Raw genomic sequence first — 23,808 nt, forward strand, 5'->3', positions numbered from 1 at the left:
AAAAACAATGCTTTGCTTTTGTATTAGTAATGTTCAAAGTAGACTTTTCTTATTTTTTATAATCTCTATCAAAGGGTAGAGTTAGGGTATAATACAATAATACAGGGGATAAAAAAATATGTAATAATGTGATCAATGATATTTACCTGTAGACTGTATACATTTGACTAAATGTTTAGCCTTATCTGAGCATTCAATATTCAAATTCGAAAATACTTTATTAATCCCAAAGGGTAATTAAATGTTACGGTAGCTCATAAATTGAAATTCTTCAAAGAGTTATTATTGTAGATAGTGATGGCTGTTGGCAGGAACAATCTCTTACAGCAGTCTGTATTACAGCAAATTTGAAGAAGCCTCTCCCTGAAGATACTCTGTTTTCCTAGGCTCATGAAGAGGATGGCAGGGTTGTCCATAATTTTCTTGATTTTATGAAGAATACTTCTTTGCATCATCGTCTCCAGTGGTTTCACAGTCGACCCGAAAACAGAACCAGCCTTCTTTACCGAGTAAGTCTCTCCTGGAGAGTAATCTCTTCAGCACCTTCCTGATGTGGGTTGTCAGGGAAAACAGCGCTATAGTCATTAATGACTGATGGGTGAGTTTTCTTTGGTACCAGAAGCAGGCAAGACATCTTCCACAACAACGTAACATTCTCTAGGGTCAAGCTAAGGTTGAAGAGGTGCTTCAGAATCCCACAGAGCTGTTCTGCACAGGCCTTCAGGACTGTGGGGCAGAGCCCTGACCTGAAGTCTTGTTCTGGTTCAGTCTCTCCAGCTGGTTCTTCACCTGACTTCTAGATACAGAAAAGTGGGAGGGGGAGGCAAAGGGAGCAGCAGCATCTCCTGTCATCATAGTGATTTTAAATTCTAATGATATTTTTGAGATTTCTAAGACACTAGTTATTTTGTAATCTGCTTTTGTTTTGGTCCAGTTCTTACTATCTCTAAGCTGAGCTATTCTTTTTTATTAAAATAAAGATGATAATATTACTTACAATTGCAGGTAAATCTTTTAGAGCCCAAAACCTCTTAATACAACATTTCAACAAAAACCTTTACTATCCCTTAAAATACTACTCTCTGCTTCACATTTTCAGCCCAAGTTCTTTGAATAGGCCTATACATTCCAGTCATATTGTGCTATCCTGCAATTCAGTTGACAAGTGTTTGTTTTAAAGAAGAAGAAATGGCAGACAAAACCAACCACCATCACCTAATTTTTATTAAGATTATTATCTTGCCAACAGTCTTTGTGGCAGTAAAGATTACTAGCAAAGAGACTCTTGCATGCCAGTGACAATTGTGAAAGACAAGATGTGATTTCTTAATGAGCGGATAAAGACATAGGGAAGATATGGGATAAAGACAGCAGCTAAACTCATAATAGTAGTTTATGTTCTAGCACTCACGGTGTTTCTCTGGGATTATTGGATTAATTGCACACCAGGGAGTGCATTTAAAAACAGTTCACACCCACAAAAGGATGCATATTATTCAGGGCTATTACTTTGGCACTATGTCAACACCCTAAAACTATCCACAATTCCACAACAAATGGGATTAAAAACATGCTAGTAAGCTTTCAGGTTGCCATCGACGCCCTTGATTACTACTTCTGTGAGGTTGTACATACATGATGTGCATGTTACTTTTCTCAGTAGTCGTTGCATGTCAAGCTCAGAGGGCAGATTAGAGCATGTATCGACTCAATGAGAAGAGGCCATATGGGCAAATGCGATCCATGTCCATGGAGCGCTAATCTGGGGATGCCCTCCGAGCGACTAAAGATGGACACTACATGCAGAAGTTAAGAGGCTTGAGGATTGCAAAGCAGCAGGTGGCCAGCTCTGCTGTACCTTGCATAGGAGCGCCCCCATCTGACCCAGATTACTGATGGAGGATATAGACTTGACCATGCAAGAAGGTTTTAAACATTTTCATGCCAAGCAGTAAATTGAAACTATATGTGAAACTCTTTCAAAGTTTACAGTATAGCTGACCACTGATTGGTAGGTTATCTTAAAGTCACACTTTAATAGAAACAGGCTGAATATACAGAATGATAGAAAAGCTACAGTGCATGGAAAATATATCAATTTGGGTACAACTAAGTCTTTTGGAGAATGGTTGACCAGGGTTCCAGTCTTCTTGAAATAAGTCTCGTTCACTTCAAGTTCAGTTATAGTGTTCACTCAAATTATTATTTTGTTTTAAAGGATTTTTTCTGCTTTTCTTTATTAGGTAGTGAATCGACAGTAAAGCAGGTTGTGAGAGAGGGGGAATACATGCGGCAAAGGTCAACACTTCAACCATGATAGCCGCGTCGAGGACTGAGACCTCTGTACATGGATTGCGTGTGTTACCCCTGCACCACTGCCAAATGAAAGTTCTTTCTCGAACTTTCACTTGACTTTAGTGATGGACTTTGACTGGGTCACTCAAATAAATATGTTCTGATTTTAATCAGCAAAGTAGCTCTGCTTATATGTTATGGGTTATTGTCCTTTGGACGGTAGACTGCCACCGTTGCAACTTTTACAGCCTCCAAATGTTTTTTCTTAGATTTTTGACTTACATTTAAGTGTATTGTTCTTTCTATCCACTCTGATGAGCTTCCATGCCTCTGCTGCAGAAGAACATTATATCCACCACATGATGCTACAAGCACAGATGCTATGGGGGGGGTTCAGAGAAATGTGAAGTTTTAGCCTTCTGGTATATTTAGTTTTTTCCACAGTGGTTAAAAAGTTAAAATGTGGTCTCATCTGACCAGAGCACCTTCTTAAACATGTTTGCTATGTCCTCTATTTGGCTTGTGGTAAACAGCAAAAGGGAGTTCTTGTAGTCTTGTTTCAACAATGACTTTTCTTCTTGGCATTGCTTCTAATAAAGCAACTCCTCCAGAATTACTGAGAGCCTCCTGGCAACTCTGATAAATGCTCTTTTTGCTAGCCCTGTCTGCTATGGAGACAGACACGTCTTGGTAGGTTTTTGCTGTAACATAACTGTTTATATTCTAACCCTTCTTTAAACTTCACCACCACCCTGAGATGTCTGCTGTGTTCCTTGGTCTTCATAATGCTGTTTCTTTAACAAACCTCTGAGCCCTGCAAAAAACTATTTTTAAGCTAATATTAAAGTCGGACAAACTAAATGACACATGAATTAAATTTTTGGAACCGGATTTTATAACAGGCTTGCCAAGGTTTTCTGATTTTGATTTGGAAGAAAATAAAAACAACAACTGAACCTTTTCTTTCTGCTTCACAACTGCATGATACTTTGTGTTGGTCAGAAATTTCAATAAATAGCTACATGTTTGTAGTTATATGACAAAATGTAAAAAGGTGGCAAAATTGGAGAACTTAATAAAGAGTGAATACAAAATAGACCTCAAGGGCATATCTGGCACTAAAATGGTAATTAGATTAAAAAAGCCCAATACACTGTGGAAAATTGTACTGAGTGTTTCACTGAACTGTTGTCGAACTTTCATTTATTGATCAAAAGTTTTGGAATGCTTTATGCTTTTTTATGCAATTTTTTTGCCTGCAATGCTGGTTTGAGTTTGACTCACATTTGGAAACACAATGTTCTGTAAAAAAGGTTTACATGGTGCAGGGGTGAAATAAAAAACACACTGTTTCCCAGACACATCTCTAGTTATAATTAAGATAGCTCAACCACCATAAAAAATAATATAGCAAAATCTGATAAAATGCAAAATGATTAACTGTTTGGAGCTGCTTATTGATGCAAAATTAATGATTAACAGTCACATTTAAGAGGCAGGCAGTGGAAGGGCAAAGCCAATGTTTTTTTTGTTACTCTTTTTTAAGAAAGTACTGTGCTCTTTCAGAAGCTCCCTTTTTGGTTGTAACACGGAAATGGGATTTTAATTTGTGTTATTTTCGCTTTAGACCTAAATATTAATATTGTGATCATATACATTTTTTAATCAAAAGTAATTATAAACTAAACCCTTATTACCCCACAAAATTACAGACAACTATTTCTATTAGCTTCACCAAGTCTGGAATGCCTTGACATGAGCGCTCTCCACATTATTATGATTTGGTCTGCAACTAATGTGACCCAGACAAAAGCATGAGACGGCCTCAGTGAATCCAGGTCGGAGGTTAAAGAATAGTTTGCCGGAGTTTATCTACGTATTTCCTGCAACATTAGCTGAACATGAGTTGGCTGAGCTGAGAAAACATTGAAATACATACAAAAACACAGACAACACATGCACATATTTGCAAGTGATCTTCTACCGAGACAGCCAACTTCCACCACATCAAGCTGAAAAAACAGTGGTGGGAGGACATGAGATTCATCCGAGTGAGCCTAGATTTCCTTTTAAAGCGTTAAGGCACACAAACACCCATCAGATGTGTGGGGGGACGTGCGTGTGTGTGTGTGTGTGTGTAGTGATGAGGTGCAGACAGCTAGAGTGTTTCATGGTCAGCAATGCGTGGATCAGGGAGGTGAGTGTCACAGTCTAAATGAACCTAGAGCAGGATAGAGCCCATGGCATGGCAGAGCATGTGTCAACACATTTTTTCTTTAATAGAAGCCACTCCCTTTTGTCTCTGCTGTGATGTGGCAGATTGCTAAGTACATTTGCAGATACACTGGCTGTAGGAAAAGAAAAGAGTAAAATCAGCTCCCAGTACATCACAGAAAAAAAGAGATTGTAATTCCTAAAGATTGGATAAGTTTTGTAGCTACCACTTTTAATTTTTCTGAACAAGATCAGTAAGTCTAAATAAAATCCTAACTATCATTATAGAAAATATTCAGAAATGCGAACCAATGTAAAATAACAAAGGGACATATCAACTTATATATGTTGTGACAGGTGAAAACAGAAGGGAGTCCCTTTCTGCAGTCCATTATGGTTAATTGCAGTTTTAAGCGATATTGCTTGTAGGAGAGCAGGGACAGTAATTAAAGTACAGGTAAGACATTAACTTACTTTTGTTAGTCATTAATCAGTGTTTACATTCAGAGAGCTCTCCCTTTGTAATTAATAATCAGCTTGGACAATGAATAATCACCTAAGAGGAAGTGATTTGTAGGTGTGTTGGCGTGTGTGTGCGTGTGCGCTTCTGTATGTGTGTGTTATTAGCAAAGGGGCTTTCCCACCTTTGAAACAGCAGACTCTGTGATCAAGCAGCCCACCAAAAAAGATCATAAACCAAAACATTCTCACTGCTGTACACAGCACAATGCCTTCTTTATTCTGTAATTATTTATCTAAAAAAATCAATAAATTCCAAAGCGTTAGTAATATAAAAATATTGCTTTACTACTTTCTTCAAACCAAACACATTTTACTAACATTTTTAACTGTATTTAATATAATTTGTTTTATTTGGACAATAATGCACTTTAAGCTGATTGTTCTGGAACTGAACTAGATTTAGCTGGTCAATCCAGCTTACCTTGATTTGCTTACCTTTTTGCATGAAGTATACTGAGATGACATTAGCTGGGGATTTGTATGATGCAAATAAATTGAACCGAAACCAAAATAAAAAAAATATACAGTATAACTTCTTTGTCATTATCTATTTAAACACACACTGGGATGATGTAAACCAACATTATTCCAGTTGTACACACACTCCTAATATTCCTGACACATTCAAGAAAAACAGTTAAAACAATGGCCTAATTCCACCGTGTCATATTTAACCTGAGCTCAACATGCCGCTTACTGATAAAATACCGCTAGTGTGACAGGTCAGTGCCAAATGCTAAAGCACTGACCTTGACAAGATAAAATTATTTTACTTGATGTAATAAAGAGGAAAATAAAATAAAACCACATAAGACATAGTCAAGACTTAAACAGAAATTAATATGTCTTGGAAATGGTATAGAAAAAACACTGCATTATGTTTAAATATTGTGCAGGTTAAATAAGCAGTTGAACTTCATACTTGAAAGTCAGATTTTCTAAGTTCCTTGAAAGAAATACAAGCCAGTCACAAGAAGCCAGATTTCTGACTGCGAAATATGAGAGGCAGATAGACCCAAAAAGTCTGAGGAAGAGAAGAATAAGAATAGAAAAAAATAATGCCCACACTGCAAATAAAGCAAAAGGAGGGCTGATCCTTTATCCCATTTTTCCATGATGCTGCATGACCAATAGAAGTTGAATACTTTGCTAGCCCACAGACATTTTAGCGTGGGTCTGTCTGAACATATGCCATTCTCCACACCAGCCCCAGACTTGCCTCAGGCCCAGCTCTGCCTGGCTACACACAAGAGCAGTAGTTCACATTGTGATGTGAGCCCCTGGATATGTGTGCACGCATGTTGGGCATGACAGCAAGGATTCACTGGTTTATTTTCTGTTACTGAGAGGCTTTATCTTTAGCCCCAATTACCAACACTTACACATACACACAGGCAAACACCATGGCAACCGAGACAACAGCAGCCATGGTGGCATTTGGCTTGACTGAAATTCTGCTCCACGATGCCCTGACAGCCTTCCCTCAACCCTCTCTCAACCTTGTCACCTCTGTTGCTCTGCTGTAACTCTCACCACAATGGTCGCTGCCTGTGAACCTGCCAGGCTGCCAAGGACACAAAGATGACTGAGGCAACCTTTGACATCAGAAGCTGCCACCAAAAGACCAGAGACAAGCTGAGTTGGCAGCTCTCTTAGCAGGCTAGAGACCCAGATCTTTTCAGCCCAGTTAAAGTAGCAGGAGTCAACATAGCACAAGTCAATAGTGCACACATATCAAAACGATAATGTGTCAAACAGCTCTGTGTTTGGACAATGTTAGGCACGGCAAAAGTTTTAAAATTGGTGACCTCGGTACTTTGGCTGTACCGCAGCTGTCATTTGACTGACAGCAGTCGCTGAGAAGAGGCCGAAGTCAGGAGAGTAAAAGAAAATGACATTTGGACATGAAATAAAGCAGTGATTTTGTTCTGAAAGCTAGGTGACATTTCAAGGAGCTGATTCACTGGTAGATGTTCAGGCCAACCACCCACACTGCTTCATGTGGAACAAGCCATTTTCAGTTAAAGAGATGAGATAGCAATGTTAAGAGATGTACTCGCAGACATATGGGGCATGTGTAAGATGACCTATACATTCACTATGATGTCAGTGAGCAGCTTTGAAGGGAATAAAATCACAAAGTATGAACCTCCAAAGCGGCAATGGAAATGAGAGGTGAGAGAGGAATGCACAGTCCCCTGCAAAAGTATTCATACCCTTTAGACCTTTTCACATTTTGCTTGGTTACACCCATACATTTCAATGCATTTCAATGCATTTTATTGAGGGTTTACATGATACAAAGAGGACTGAGTTTTAAGAAGTTTTTACATATTAAGTTCTGAAAAATGTGTCTCACTCTTCTACAGTTGCAGTCTTTTCATATGGGTCACATTTTACATTCAAAGACAGAAATTGTTACCCATTCTACTTTTGAGAAAAGCTCAAGCCCAGCCAGATTGGATGGAGAATGTTTGTGAACAGCACTTTTCAAGTCTAATCCCACAGATTCTCAAGGGGATGCTGTTCTGGACAGTGACTGGGTCATTTGAACATGTCATTATGGTCTGATCTAAACTATTTTATTATAGGCTTGTCGGTTTAAGTGGACAACCACATACAGACCAAAAGTGGCTGGATGGAAATTAACTAGACACTTTCAGATTTCTATTTTTTTTTCACTATGAACAGCTTTCTGTCCACTTTCCAAACATGGAATTGTTTGTGTTGGTCCATTATCTGAAATCCACACAAATCCATAGAATTTTATGGTTATTATGTGACAAAATGTGAGGCAAGATATTCCAAGTTCCCCAGGTATCTGTGGGTAGGTACATATTTAACAAGTGGTGACTCAATACATTATTTTAAAAGTGCCTTGAAATACATAACATATATACTGTTTTCTGTTTAAAGTCTGAGTCTTCTCTTTGTTTCTCAGTGCGTGCATATCTAAATGTGCGTCACTCTTCAAACAACATCACAATCATCATCTCTTATCAACAGTCATGTTGAGGATTACAGCTTTCCTCCCTAATCCTACATTAAGGACACATTCTCATGATGGACATGACATCATCAAGGCCAGTGAACTGCAGTGAGGGCACAGGGACAGGAGGCCAAACACTGCAGGAGAGGATTAATGAATATAGGAGGCAGAGTGGATGATGAAAAAGACAAGACAAAGAAGTCGGAAATAGAACTGAACTTGCACTGTATGTTTATGTAAGAAAATCTTTGTGTATTCATGTTTTAAAATAGCATGAAAGCTTAGAATTCTTGAGTCTGATTGGCAATGATTGCTCTCAATCAGTGCTAAGTTGGCGGTATGCAGATTGATTTACTTAACACAAAACACACGTGCAAATAAAAAAAATATTACTATTTCAATAGACACAGTTAAACTCAAGTCTATTCATACCACTTGAAGATTTAAGTTCAATAACCTTTCTTGTATTCATCAAAATAAAACCCAGACAGCTGTGTTGAGGATTAATAGCAAACACACAAGCAGTGCTTACGCTTACTCTATTTCTAGGCTTTACATTATTTTTCATTATTTAAAATTAATTATATCCATATCAACAATTAATGGAAAAACTTCACCGTTTGACAATATTCAAACTTTAAAGTATTAAGTTCTTTACTTGATCCAATAACGCCAACAATACTGCAGAGTTCAGGCTTTGAAAGACGTGATTGTTGAAGAGTGTGTAGATACAGAATACCAGATTATTACCTGCAGAAACTCTAGGGCAGTCTGGCAACATGGGCTCAAGCTGTGTGTCCAGTGGCTCGGGACTCGATACCCAGTTACAACAGCACTGTAGGAAACAAAACCAAGGAAACAAATACGTCAAAACATATATCATAACGTTTACTCTTGAGTATATTATTATTATGACAAAAGAACAGAGGACAACTACAGTTTCCTAAAGATTCAACATACAAATAGACGTAAACTGCAATCAATATCTACTTAAATCAGGAATAGTAAAAGAGACAATGTTAAAACTAAAATGGTGAAGAAAAGCTCTGTAATGTTGACCATGTAAGAGAAACAACAGAAGGCACAGTAGAAGAGAAAAAGGAACAGGTGGGTAAAAAAAATAAATAAATAAGCGTGCAAAAGAATTGAGTATGAACGGTGGGGGAAGAGGAGACAAAGACAAGAACAAGCAATTAAAAGCCCTGTGACATGCTGCTAAGACAGCTTGACGTTTGTTTGCAGTGGAGAACTGAGGCCTTCTACTATGGCTGATCACTGGGCGCCCTGGAGGGAGAGGGTGTCTGCCCCGCTTGCTGACCCATAACCCCCTGCAAACACCCCAACTCTTCTCAAACCCCTTGTGGTTGACAACTCCACTGTCAGAAAGGGAGGAAGACCTCTTTATCTGCTGTTGCTGTCTTCATCCATCTTGTGTATCGCTCCTAGTTTATATGTGCCGCCTCACACTGGGGTGTTTCACACATACAAAGTTTGAATCTGATGCTCTTTCAGTAAAATGTATCAATCCATGAGAACAGAGAACTTTACCTTTTGCTCTAGTTTTGAGTTTTCATTGACTGGGTCAGTGGATGACAACACATCAAACTGTGTTTGTCTCTTTTGGCTCTGCAGTGTGGACTGGTATGCTCTGGTTCATAGGGTTAGAACAAAAACAAGGGAATAGGGGAAACGAGACAGGGAGGCTGAGAAGGAATGCTTAGAGAAGACGCTCCCCTAGATAAGATAAAAGTTCAACAGAAGAAAGAAAAAATGTAAAGAGATTAGAATGTGCAGCTGGCGTCCTTCTGATTCACTGCTTATCTGCCCTTGTTTACTTTCACCCTGGCCCCCTGACAGCCATTACTGTGTAGAGCATGCTTGTGTGTGCGTAAAGGTTTCTGTGTGTGGGTCAGTGACTTCATTTCGGGGGAGGGTCTCCCACAAAGATGCGTTGTGATCCCTTCAAACTCAAATACACAGAAAAAAAGGCACACGTGCTTCTGAATTCTCCTTCTAACCCACAGACTTCCAAGGTGATTGAGAAGTCGGACAAATTTGCAATACTACTCGTGCTATTACCTCTAACAGACACTGTGGTATGTGAATAGTTGATTCATACAAATCAAATGAAAACAAAACCAAAACCACATTATTTCAAAAGCTTGCTGTAGATTAGAAAATGTTTAGGGAGAGATAGTGGATCCCATAATACAAGTTTTGCTTTGAAGAGTAGTTCCATCAGTCCAAGGTTTACAAAACTCTCAGGACTTCAAAACAAGTGAAATGCTTGTGAAAAGTATCAGACTCAAGAAAGAAGTTAAAGTCAATGGTGTCCATTTAAACAAAAATGTCCAATTAAAATAAGACCAAACAGAAGTGCACGTGCAGAAAGTGAACCCCAGAATCTCATCACTGCAAGTACAGGCAAAACTGCCTGTACTAGCTGCTGCTAGTGCCAAAACCGCACATGCAAGATCTTAGAGGGATTGTCACAATTTTATTGCACCAGGAAAAGTCAATTTCTCAAACAAACCTGTAAATGTGTTGCACAGGCAGAACAATCCAAATGGCGTTCTTACAGTAACATGGTTAATGTAGAGCAAGAGCAAATTTCACTATTTCAGAGTTTGTGAAGTGTAGTTATGCTTAAGTTATGGTATATGTTTTCTGTGTTATAAAAGGGATAGTTTCTTCATGTTGATTCATCTTTGAGTCCTGTACCACATCAAAGAGTTTGGAGATAATATCACACATTCGGTTTGAAAGTATAAGAACAAACATTCAGAGCCAGAATGAACAGTGTTACTGAAAAGGAAGAAACTGACCACTACAAAGTAAAAGTTTATTTCTGATTTTTACTTATTTTACATTTTTGACATGTTTTCAATGATGAACTGAGAAAGTATAAAGGTATCAGTTATGCTGTGTGCTTGTCTACATGTGTTTGCTATGTTTTAAAATAAAAATATTACAGAGAGAAAGTGACTTGAATTATGTCTATAACTTCTGTACCAGGTAAAACTTCAGTCTTTTGCCATCAACAGCTTGAAGAATCTGTTCTACACCAAAGTAGCTACTGTAGACCTATGATGAAATATGTAACCTTTTCATGTAGAAATATAAAATCTTTATTTATTTATCTTAATTTTTATTGAATTAAAATGATTTGAGAACTTTTTTAATTAAAAAAAAGGAAAGGAGGTATCAAAAAAGGCCCTCTTGAATCGAGTCCATCGCGTTTCATTCATTCCTTTGGTCACATAAATCAAACACAACTGTATTTGGAGAGGATATAGAAAAAGTAAAGCCACAAAGGTTGAAGAAAGATCAGTGAAGAGATGAAAGGGGAAACACGGGAGGCAGCTGGGGGCTTTAGTACTGGAAGAAGATGAAAAGTCATCTTGGTAAACAGTGGCATATTGTGTATTTTTAGATCTTTTGCTTTGCCCTAGATGTGCTCTCCTCTGAGTCTGAGTTTGAGGGCAGAGCTGTGTGGAGCAGCACAGAAGCAGTGGGGCTCCTTGACTGCTACATCAAGTGTCTCATTGTATCTTCTTTAATTCATTCAGTTTGTCTGGAGGAAGATGTCAGCTGGGCTGTGGCGCAGTGAGCTGAAGGCGACTGGAGAGGGAGAGAAGGAGGGGAGTCTTTCAAAGGGCCCTCCTCCATCCCTTACAACTCCGCTATCACCACCAATGGAGACATGGAGGTTTGGCTCTGAATAGATTTGTCAAGGCAACAACACACATGTGCATACAAACTCTTGCATAAATAGACACACACATACATGCACAAACACACACAGACGCACGGAGCACAAAGCCCCAGAGCTGTGGGAGACCACAGGCATAACAGCCTTCATATAAAGGCAAGGCCTGCTGGCTGGGATTAGAGAAGGGTGACATGACAATCGCATGGCACATCACATCGGCTGTCTCTGATGCATGGCATCACCACTTCAAGCTGCTCGTCTACTGATCATTCCTTGCGGTCAACTAATCAACAAAACAGAAACAAATAGGTAGATAGATAGATAGATAGATAGATAGATAGATAGATAGATAGATAGATAGATAGATAGATAGATAGATAGATAGATAGATAGATAGATAGATAGATAGATAGATAGATAGATAAGATAGATAGATAGATAGATAGATAGATAGATAGATAGATAGATAGATAGATAGATAGATAGATAGATAGATAGATAGATAGATAGATAGATAATAGATAGATAGATAGATAGATAGATAGATAGATAGATAGATAGATAGATAGATAGATAGATAGATAGATAGATAGATAGATAGATAAGGCTTTTCCCACAACTATGTAGCTCTGCGTATGTTTCTCTCTACGTTTTATATAGTTCCATGATTTCCACAGCATTTTAAATGTGGACAGAATTGCAAAGTTAGATGAAACTCCCCCCCACCTGCTCCCAAACTCCCTGAGAAATGAATTTATTGTACACATTTAAGCATGGGTTATTAAAGTTTACCAAGGTTTTGAAAAGTTTACAGTTCAAAACTGCTAAATAGTCCCATCATACGTTTCCTAAGGTTAAGCAATCATTACAATCACAAGCATGAGAAAGATAGTGAGTTCTCTGCTGTCTCTTTCGCCACCTGTTTCTGCACACTGATGTTTAGGTGTCCGAAGGATAGCAAGCACACTCATTCTTTCTTTTCTGCAATGACACCACTTTTGGGGAAAAAAAGAAAAAAAAAGGCTTCTAAATTAAAACAGTAGTATTCATTTTTGAAAACCTATAATATTCAAAGCAATGAGAACTTTAAATCTACTAAAACATTCAGCTCATTGTTGCTTTTTTCAATACCTGCATTTTTAAATTAAATTCAAAATAAATTAGTATGCATAATATCACTGCAGCCTTATTAAGTGAGTTTGAAAAACTGTTGCTTTTCTGTCTTACATAGAAGCAGTTTGATCTTATGGATGGTAATTTTTTGGTAATTTTTTGTAATTACTGTGTAACTCAATTTTATTATTTTGCAAGAATTTCATTCCAAGCCATGCAAACAAGCCACATATTCTTCTAAAAATAAATAGGACATATTCAAAATACTCTTTATTTCCTAATTGTTTTTTTATTGTATCAATGGTATTACTAAAATATATGTTTAATTTTGCACCAAAAATGTTAGACCTAATAGCAACGCCTTAGTTTCTGGTCCATTCATTGGTTGGCTCCCACTTAAATGTGACTTATTCTATAATAAGACTAAAACTTATTGTAGTTATAAGACAAATTGTTTTTTTTTTGTAAAAACAGCTTTCTTCCCCTCCTTTTTAAAATGTGGAAGCAGAGGGTCCATTTTCTCCACTAACCATGCATCTGTTTACAAAACAAACTCTGCATGGCACTTCAGCTTATTCCAGACTATTTGAAGTCTCATAACACCAATATTTTGGCTTAAACATTTAGATTGAGATAAATCCGTTCCTGTTCAACTAACAGGAACAGGAACAACTTCGAGTTCTGGCAAAAAGTTTACACACAGATTGTATCTGTGTGTGAGATCCACTTCCTGCTTCAGGATACATTTTATACTGGAAGGCATGCTGTTTCTTTTACATTACCAACAAAAACACATGCAAACAGGGTTGCCACCAACCACTGCTGTTGGTGAGACTGCCTATATCATCTGAGAAACATCTCTCACTTAAAGCCTTTCCTCATTGGAACATAGCCATGATGTTAAACTCAAGATCAAACTAATCACTTGATAGCAGATAAAATAAATGAATAAAATGTTATCGATAATGATGTCTTAAAACCAACATGTGAACACAAACAATAACAGACATACATACAGTTTGTTGAATCCTATTAATTTCTTTTCAATTACACACAATCTATTCTACTCAGTTCCAAAAATGGCGTGTTAACGCTTTCATTCTGAGAGCAAACAGGAAGAAAAACAGTGGCTCAGTGCCCAAAAGTCTCCTAAACTGTAGCACACACGACAGCTTTCAAGCAACTACTCAGGAGAAGTTCTTGCTCACTTTCTCTGCGCCTGCCTCTCCCATCTCCTCCAGAAAGTATATAATCTCTGTGGATTAGGATGCTTTATTCTCTTGTTTGTGCAGAAGTGTATATACCAACCACACTCATATATATATATTATATATACTGTATATATGAGTGTGTGTGTCTATGTGCTCTGGGCAGGCCACTAGAGTGTGACAGCAGGCCAGCACAGTGACAGGAGACACCTTGGAGACTGTGACAGGCTGCCAGCTGTACACCATCATTCGGATTTCTCTCTCACACTCAATTCTTCTCTCTCCGCTATTCATCTATCTCCACATACATCAGTTTATTCCCTCTCCTCCATCTGTATTCACTCCATTCAGATTGTACCTGTCTTTTTGTTTTTCCTTTTCCACCGCTCTACAATTTCTCAGTGGCAGTCAATGGGATTTAAATAATTGAACACTTCTCACTATTTTTTTTGTCTTTTTCTGTCAGTCAATGGAGAAATGTTTCTCTCGCTGCCATTTCTTCTTTTGTTTCAGCTTCACTCTGTATTTTATGCTGTTGCTGTGACGTCAGGTGCCCCTTGTCTGACCCATATGGTCTTTGTAACCTGGCTCAGCAGGCACTGATCTCTAAATCCCATCTTCTCTCTTCTCCTCTTCTGATCGCTCAATCCCGCCATCCAACGACCTCTTGAACCCCCAAGGGAGGGAATTATCTCTGTCTGACGAGAACAGAGAAGAACCTAGTTGGTGTGCCCCGACCTCACATGCACCTACTCACATGGGCACCCATATCTATACACCACCTAGAGTGCTACTCCGATTCAATGCTAACGCTTCTCTTGGATATGTCGCGGCATGAAAGCTGTCCTCCCTGTGTGTGATTCTGTCCATGTGTCTTACAAAGTACTGCTTACATGTTGGATCCAGCTATGTACAAGCTGCTGATACCGCTGTTCTTTTTGGTTTATTTGTCTAGGATTTGCACAAGAAGTTCACAGAGTGTAATGGTAAATAATCACAAACATCAGCATTCAGAGTATCCACGGAACCCATCAGTCCACGATCAAAGACCAAGGAGCTTTTGATACAACCACTGCCTCATATTAGATTTAGGATTTCTAAGTCCTAGAAAGGAGGGCATTTCTACTGTGCCCTCTAAAGTAGAAATGTCATTTATATTAAAATTTTACATCCAATCACAAGAAAACACACACAAAGAAAAAAATAAGACAACAACGAACCAAATAATTTCAAAAGCTAACTTGAAGCCACCTGTAGGGCAGTGAAGAAGTAGACCCACATATTTGTATTTTCAGTTGTGTTGTTTGGTCACCCTTAAATGTTTCAGATCAAACAGATATTATTAAAGAAAAATTACCTACCTAATAAATAATTTGAAAAATAGGTTTTCAAATCATGCCTAATGTTTCCCATGTTTAATTATTAAATAACTGTCACCAATAATTTTTGCTTCAGTTTCACTTTCTGTTCTTATGCCTGATTACTGCAGTAGAATCAAAGTCACTCACACACGCTTAAAGATCTCAAAAAGCAACACATCATTCCCCGATCTAGATAAATTCAAGTAGTGAAGAGAAAACAAATATATGGTCTCTATCAGTCTGAAAAGTACTGCTATTTCTTAGGTTTCAGGACTCCAGCAAACCACAAAGAGAGAGAGAGATTATCCACAAAATGAGAAAATACGAAGCTGAGGTAAACCATATAAAATGTGGCCGACTGTAAGCCACAATAACTAATCCAGGAGTTCACAAACGAACTCAGAACAACATCAAAAGCACTGAAGGCCTCACTTACCTTAGTTATAATTTAATAACAAACAAAAGTGAAAAAAAGGAAAAAAAGGCACCATCCAGATAACTGAATGTGCCTGTTATCAGCTATTCAAACAATTATATCCAAGCATTAACCATGAGATGATTTTATTAAAAGACCATTGGCCTTTTAATAAAATAACTGATAGTACCACTAAGATGACAATTATATCGAAGCATTAACCATGAGAATATTTAGTGATAATACATACATAATGACCATCATAACATTTCTAAGAAAAATGGGTAAGCTGGCAAGCCTGATCACTACGAAGCACAAAGGTGGTATCAACATGTACTGGGAGTGTTTTGGTGCAATTCACACAATGGATGGTATTATGAGGAAAGAACATTATGTGGGAATATTCAGGAAACTTCTTAAGATGTCAGCCAGGAACTTAAAGTTTGGGTGTAAAGAAAGTTCTACTCGAAAAATTATTTGACGGATACCGCTGGAATATTTAAAAAGTGGCAAGAAAGATCTGATTTCAGCATTTAGACTAATTTAATATCAGACAGGAAGAAAAAAAAAAGATTTCTTTTTGTATAGAATATAGAAATATCTGCTTTCTACTATTAATACCTGAATATATACCATTGGCCTTTTAATAAAATAACTGATAGTACTGCTAAGATGACAATCCCAAGCTCCTAAAATAGCTTTGTACTCTAGAGGAACAAAATTTGTTAACAAAAATGTTCCTTCACTTATAATATGTCCTGTTAGGTTTTGGACCCCATCAAGATCTAAAATCAAGCAACCATAGCTCCGTCAAACACAGGTGGACAAAGCTGGAGATGAAATAGTGGAAACAAAAGGCCATGGATATAAAAAGAGAATGTAATACAAAAGCAGGTATGGGGTTATGTGTGTGTGTGTGTGTGACAGAGAGAACACATGACATTTGCATCTCCAGCAGCTTTGGTCTTGGCTATTCCTCATCTGTATGTGCATATTGAGTGAGCCCAGGTGATGCATATGGCACAGAGGTCATACCAGAAAGGGCAAATTCTCATATGAAGCCACAAAAAATGCATGCATGCGCGTGCGTTCCATCCTGTTCGCTTATCACATGGCCACATCTAAAACAAATTCATGTAAAGCTGTACACACAGACTTGTTATCAGTTACTCATTGAGATGCTCTTAAAGCAGAAGTGGAAACTGGTTATATTTAAAAAAAAAAAAACAAAAGGGGGAAGAGATAACACTCCGGTAATAATTGTCCAGGACTTCAAAGGTTTTACTTTAGTGAAGGAGTGTTTTATGTGACTTGTCATTTAAAGCTTAGGGAAAAGATATCATGAATTGTCTCATGCACTTTTCATAGTCTTAATTTTCTTATTAGATTTTCCAAGTGGCTGTATATTTGAGAATGCATTTCTTTGTATTACCTGCTGCATCCAGTCCTGTGTCCCTTTGGAGGTCTCCTGATGCCAAATGTTATGTGCAGAGTCAGTGAGAGCCACAGCACACACTCTGTTCTTCACTTGCATTTCCCTTTGATTCATCTGCAAAATAAAAGTAAATTCACCTTGTTAGCCTGGATTTAAGCTTACTCATCACCCATAATGGTATACAGGACACTGCTGTTTAACACATCAATGACAGAGATGTGTCAGATTATACTTTTTTAAAAACCAATATACTCTATGGAAACTGAAAAAGCTACAAAAAAATAATCTTCAGAAAAATAAGGATCTGAATACAAATATCTGAATACGCCTTTTCACTGTGGACTCCCAGTAGACCATGCACTGTCAGCTCACTTCTTAAACCACGATGGCTTTTAAGCCAGAGAATACAGATTCAACCTCGTGTATAGCATAATGTTATAGAGGGAAATATGAAAGAACACAGTTCCACTATAGCGTGTCCTTGTCACGTTCTGTGCAAATGTCCTTCCCTGTGCACATTAAAATAACCTGGTCCCCAGTCTTAATACCCTTTACCTTCAGATGTCACAAAGAAAGTGCCGTTCACAAGCCCGTCTTCCTATTCCCTTCTGAATGTCAACACTAAGGAAAATGTCACACAAAGGACTTGTTACCACACTACAATAGTCTTCCCACACCACTTCTCCGACCCCAAGGAGTACTGTAGCCTGGTCTACGGAACAAGCTTTTTCACTTTACCTGGTTTTAAGATAAAATTGGAAGAAAGGGGAACATGATTTGCAACAATAAGTTAACAATCACTTACTGTATATTCTTAGAAACACTGAGACTGACACTGGTGGAATTGAGATGGCAGTAGCGCTTTGAGAATGGGATCAGAGTCTACAGAAATACTGGTCAACAACCAAGCATAATAAAGGGTTATTGTCAGTGTCATTTAAAATAAAGGGGAAAAAATCATGTCAAATGGACTTATGTTGGCATTCACTGCTTGGATAAATGGGTATGTAGGAAAGAACACCGAGAACCAGATGGCAACCACTCGTCAAGATTTTGGCAGCGCGGTGTGTCATTAGACAAACATTTATTCCTTACCATTAACACTTGTAAGCCACAAAGAGCACAGAGATCACTGGACTTCAGTGGTTTATTTTTAAAAAGCTGAAATGTTTCAAAATAGGATCCTGCCCAAAATAGCGTTATGTCACATTCTTGTCAATATGTTTTGACCTTAAGGTTAAGACTGAACAAGTATTTGAAATACCTGACATAACTCTGTTATATCTAGTATTCTTATTCTGTTTTTTGTGAAGCCATGAGTTTTGATGTTATTCTATAAAAAGTAATTAGGGATATAACTGAGTTCTTCCAGTCTAGGTTCACATATTGTGGCATTTATGCTGGTTCTAATGCCAAAAAAACCTTTCAATTCTGGCAGCAGATCAGGCACCAACTAAAGAAACTAAAGAATAACTTAATTATATATTGTAAATCAATGGTATCAAAAAGTGTGCTAAGGTTAAAGAATTCCCCATCACATCTGGGTCTCAAAATAATAAGCAAGGCATTATTTGCCAGACAAAGTCACATGCTTACGTCAACTGGATAGCAATTGACAAGTTAGACTTTACCGTGAGATAATCACAATTTAATATTGCGAAATCATATGCAAGATGCAGTTGACCCCCTGCTGTTAAATGTCTGAATTGCACAAGTTTTACCATGACTGTTTTAAATACCTCAACAGACGTGAACAAATTAAAATAAGAGTTTTGATTTTAGACATAAATTAACTCATCAATGCAGACCATCTGACTGAATAGGCTTAAATCAGTGAATTTCATTGAAAAGAACCTAGCAAGGTCGTCAGGTAGGTGCAAAAAAGGATGAATATGACAATGAATAGCTGTAATCAAAATGAAAACCTTGCCACATAAACATGTACCTAGTAACACAAAGAGCTTAAATCTTATTCTCCCGACCAATGTGTGGTTGTAGGCATTTTCTCTGGCAAGACTTGTCCTATGAGAGGAGTCATTTCAATCCTTTAAAAACTTTGCCAAGGTTTTTGTCAGCCAAGGTTTTGCTTCATGATGGCTCACTGTTGACTGAACAGCTACATAACTGAGGTCAGAGAGCAGGATAAAGTGAAGTTATTGCCAGTTAAAAACACATTTACAATTTTCTCTCGTCTCAAAATGGCTAGTTCATACTATTAACCTATTACTATTAACCCAAGAATTTTCAGCATACTTCAGATGTATACTGAAAGAGGCTGCAATCTGCTGGGTCTACTTTGCATAATTGAGGATACTGCACTGTTTATTAAGTAGGATCAATTCAAATATATGCATGACTGAATGGAAATCATTTTTTGTAAAGTGCCTTGAGATGACATTTGTCAAGTGGTGCTACACAAATAAACTGAATTGAATGTTTTATTAGATTTCCTGTGGTTGGAAGCAGGTTCTAAAGTAAACCTGTGTCGTGTATTTAACAAAGCCAACCAGCCTTGAAAGATATATATCTAATATATCTATCTCTGACTAGATTCTAACATTGAGAACTTGTTAGGCAATGGTAGCAACACAGCCATTACGGGCAACAGTTAGTGCATTTTTTTTATAACGGAGGATTTACATAACACTACTACTGGTGTACTTATGGGTACTGAAATCTTTTTCTTGACATGAGAGAAATGACAAATAACATAAAAAAACAGATTTGATTTGTGAGCCTATGCAAAAACAACACTGACCCTTTGAGGGCCTACAAGTGAACCACAGTCAGATGGAATCAGGAGGTTTGCAGAAACATACACTTCTAAAGTAAAGAATGTATGAACAATGACTGGCTGGTAGGATACCCATTAATCCGGCTGGTAGGATACCCATTAATCCAGTCTTTTTCTGCTGTTTGCTGTTTTCTCCATTTGTGAATGATGGGTTCCATGTGCTTAGCTGGAGTCCTAAAAACTTAAAAAGGGCTTTGTAACTCTTTCCAGACTGATTGAGGCCAGTGGTCTCGTTTCCATTCTGTCCTTGAATTCTTTGGATCTTTTTTTTTTTTTTCCCCCAAGTGACAAAATCTGTAGGTTGAAATTTGGCCACAAATGTCTGATCAGTACCAAAGTCAAAGACAACGAAAAACAGGATAAAAACTTGATCTTTTCAACATACAGCTCCATTTGCCTAAAATCAGTTGCTGAATGTCATACGTATCCAGGAGCTGATATCTATTACCACTTTTTGAAGAATTTCTAAAGAGATTGGAGTTAAATCTTGCTGTTGATGCATTTAAAACTTGTAATTCTTGTTATTGTGTGTTTTTATGTTTAAATTTTTGTCTACAGTGGTTTGCAGTGCATACTTTGCCAGAACCCATGTGCACAGGAAACTTTTAGTCTCAGTGAACGTTTCTTGGTTAAATAAATGTTACAAGAAATGCAATGAAACAGTTTGGTACAATACCTACATTAAAACACAGTTGGCTTTAATAACAGCTGAGGAGTAACAGGTTCAGGAATGCTGTCAGCTGCGTGGCCCTGAACTACTGTAATCTGGACACCCACTGGGTCCCATGTTTTACAAGCCTGAACGACAACTGTGGTTAGCTGTATGCTGAATGTATAATCCAACTTGTACCATAACTTGTAAATATTTAGAACCATGAAGCCACATGATTCCATGTGGATATGACTCTTATCTGTCCTACCCCATGAGTCCTTGAATTATCCTGTAATATTGGAGTTAGACATGTACTGTTATTCAGAAGGTTAAATCTGCTAATTCCTTATGTAACTGTAGACAGCAGCTTTAATAAGAGAAGGAGCCAGCTGTTGTGACCAGTGCTAAACCGGGCAGGGAAAAGGGAGGAGAAACATGTGGAAATACTTGTTGAACCTAAAACCAACACACAGATGTTGAGACATTTGGCAGTTCCTTTTATGCTACAACAGCTTGATATACTGAATAAAACTCAGGTGGGTGTGTGGGTGTTGGGCAGACGCTAATAAATGGTTTAAAGTGATATGCACAGCAGAACAAAAGGAAACAGCAAGATAGGAGAACAAGAACAAGACTGGGCAACAGACACAGATACTTTTATTAATGTCCATCAGAAATGTTATTTTTCAGTTTTAGCTCATTTTAAAGGCAAACCTAAAAAGGGTTAAAACATCAGGGTCATCTTTTAATCAACTTTTGTGTTCATAAAAAGGCAAATGGAATTAAGCTATCTTCTTAACCATGCTATTTTAAACAAACTCTCTTGTAATGACTTGAATTTCTTTAGATTACAACTACACATCCATTTTATATTTCGATGCAGCATGATGACAAACTCAAAAATAATAAGGCAGCGTTGAATTCACCCAAACCTCAAATGAATCTAAACTCTACATGAACTATGAAATCCTTGACCCTGCTAATAAACTCTTTCTGTGATTACTCAGCAGAAGAACTGGTTGCCAAAAACACCCACCCACATGACAAATTCTGACCCCTGTGATACAAAAGGCTAAATCCAGTTTTTTTCCAAGTTCTGTGAAAACATCAGAGGCCATCATTAAGCAATACAGATACATTCAGAAGTAAACTTTACCTAGAAGCCTTACAGTAAACCTGACTTCTCACAAGTCCCATATAGAAGTACACTTTAATTTACAAAGTGTCTTCTACCAATAAAGTCTAGATGTAGAGAATGACATGCAATAGATTGTGTCTGAAGGAAAGAAAGGGAACATTTGGGAACTTAGACAAATTATATACTCATAAAAACGTTTTTCGGCTGCGGCAGTGGTGCATTCAGGTGACCCATGTATGGAGGCCTCAGACCTCGACGCAGCCATCACATGTTTGAGTCCCGGTCTGCTGATCTTTGCCGCATGTCTTCCTCCTCTCTCACAATCTGCTATCCTGTTGCTTATTTTCATATTTTGTTTTGTGATTTTAAAATCTCAGTTAAATGTTTTTTGTTTTTTTAAATTTACTTGAACAACATAAAGCAGCATATACTTGAAAAGTGCAAGGAAGATAAAGCATGGTCTCCAAAATAGTATGCAACTTATATAAAGTCCAGCACACACTTATAGTCCATTTAACGGTGACACTCCTAAATAAAATCCAGTATGACCAATTTTGTCATACTGGATTTTACAAATTAGAAAACAGATTTGATTTGTGTGTAATTTTAATTCATTATAATGACAGCTCTCCATGAAGGCCTCAAGAGATTTGCAACAGGGAACCAAAGACGAGTATTGAATAAGAGTTCGGGGAAGTTTATCCTGAACATCACATGGAGCACCTCCAAGATGGAGTGTGCACAAGGAATACCTCCTTCTAACAAGAGGCAAACCTACCAAGACATAGCTGTCCACCTAAACTGTAAAGGTGAACATTAATCAGAAAAATAGTAAAGAGGTCAATGATAACACTGATACTGCACTTAATGTTATACATACCATCCCCACCAAAATGTGGTGGCAGCATTATTGCATGGCAATGTTTTTCTGCAACAGAAAAAAGGAAAAGCTGGACAGAGTTGGAGGAATTATGGATGGCGCTAAACACAGGCCTGTATAATCTGGTATTGACTGGGCTGAATAAAAGTGTATGCCACACTTTTTAAATTTTTATTTGCAAAGAAATTTACTAACAATGTCACATTACAAGGAGGTTTCCTTTTTCTCCTGCACAAAAGCATCTCCACAGCATGATGCCGCTACAAGTTATGTGCAGTCTATAATTTGAAGTTTGTGGTTGTAACTTGTAAAAATAGTACAAAAGAAAAAAAATCAGAGAGCATTAATCTTTTTGCAAGTCATTGTTTGAACAATGTTTATTTATGAAGGAAAGTAGTTTAAAAAAGCAACAAGACATCATTTAACAGCATGCTAAACTAATCCCTGGTTGAGATAAATACTTAATTTCTTTCCTCTCACTGTGATACTCCCTTGCTCATGACTGCTCCAGTGAAGCTACATCTAAACACCGGTAAAAAAAAAATAATAAAGACAATTATTTAGGCCTTTGATAATTACATGTCAAAGGCACCAAAAGCCACTAGATAATTGGACAAAAAAATGAATAGCAACCCACAATGGAGTTCCCTGCAGGGAGACAGGCACACTCATTCCTGGAAAGAATGCTGTGCGAGAGAAAAGAGAAACACAGGCAAAGACAGGGAGATGAGAGCTCTTTAAGGGGCCTTGCTTACTGTCAAATAGTCACTGTGAAAAGCCATAATTATACACAGACCAAGTGCAAATAGAGAGGTGCAAAAATTAGGGAAAAAAAACTACACAAGAAAACGAGGGAATGACAGAAAAAAATGAGTAAAAAATATTCTTAGTGAGAAAGAGTGAAGACTGAGCAGAAGCCAATGAGAAGGAGGAGAGTGTGTGTGCAAGAAGCACCCCATGATGATGGCAGTCAGGGACAAGGCTTATAATGTGGCTGCGCCACGCACTGCCAACAGCCACAGATAATCTAGGACTACCCACTGAGCACTGAAGCGCTGCTTAAATATTTGATTGATTAAC

General features: G+C 37.8%; 1 protein-coding gene across 1 annotated transcript in view; it reads right to left on the reverse strand.

Annotated features, from left to right (window-relative positions):
• arb2a (ARB2 cotranscriptional regulator A) overlaps window positions 1–23,808 on the reverse strand; it is a 161,548-nt gene that overhangs the window by 35,648 nt on the left and 102,092 nt on the right. Inside the window, exons 9-10 of the mRNA XM_032577461.1 lie at window positions 17,262–17,378; window positions 8,771–8,855 (exon numbers count right to left, since the gene is read on the reverse strand). Of these exons, the coding sequence (XP_032433352.1) occupies window positions 8,771–8,855; window positions 17,262–17,378 (202 nt within the window). The remainder of the gene's footprint in view (window positions 1–8,770; window positions 8,856–17,261; window positions 17,379–23,808) is intronic.

Source organism: Xiphophorus hellerii, chromosome 12 (genome assembly GCF_003331165.1).
Source record: "Xiphophorus hellerii strain 12219 chromosome 12, Xiphophorus_hellerii-4.1, whole genome shotgun sequence".
Lineage (NCBI taxonomy): Eukaryota > Metazoa > Chordata > Actinopteri > Cyprinodontiformes > Poeciliidae > Xiphophorus > Xiphophorus hellerii.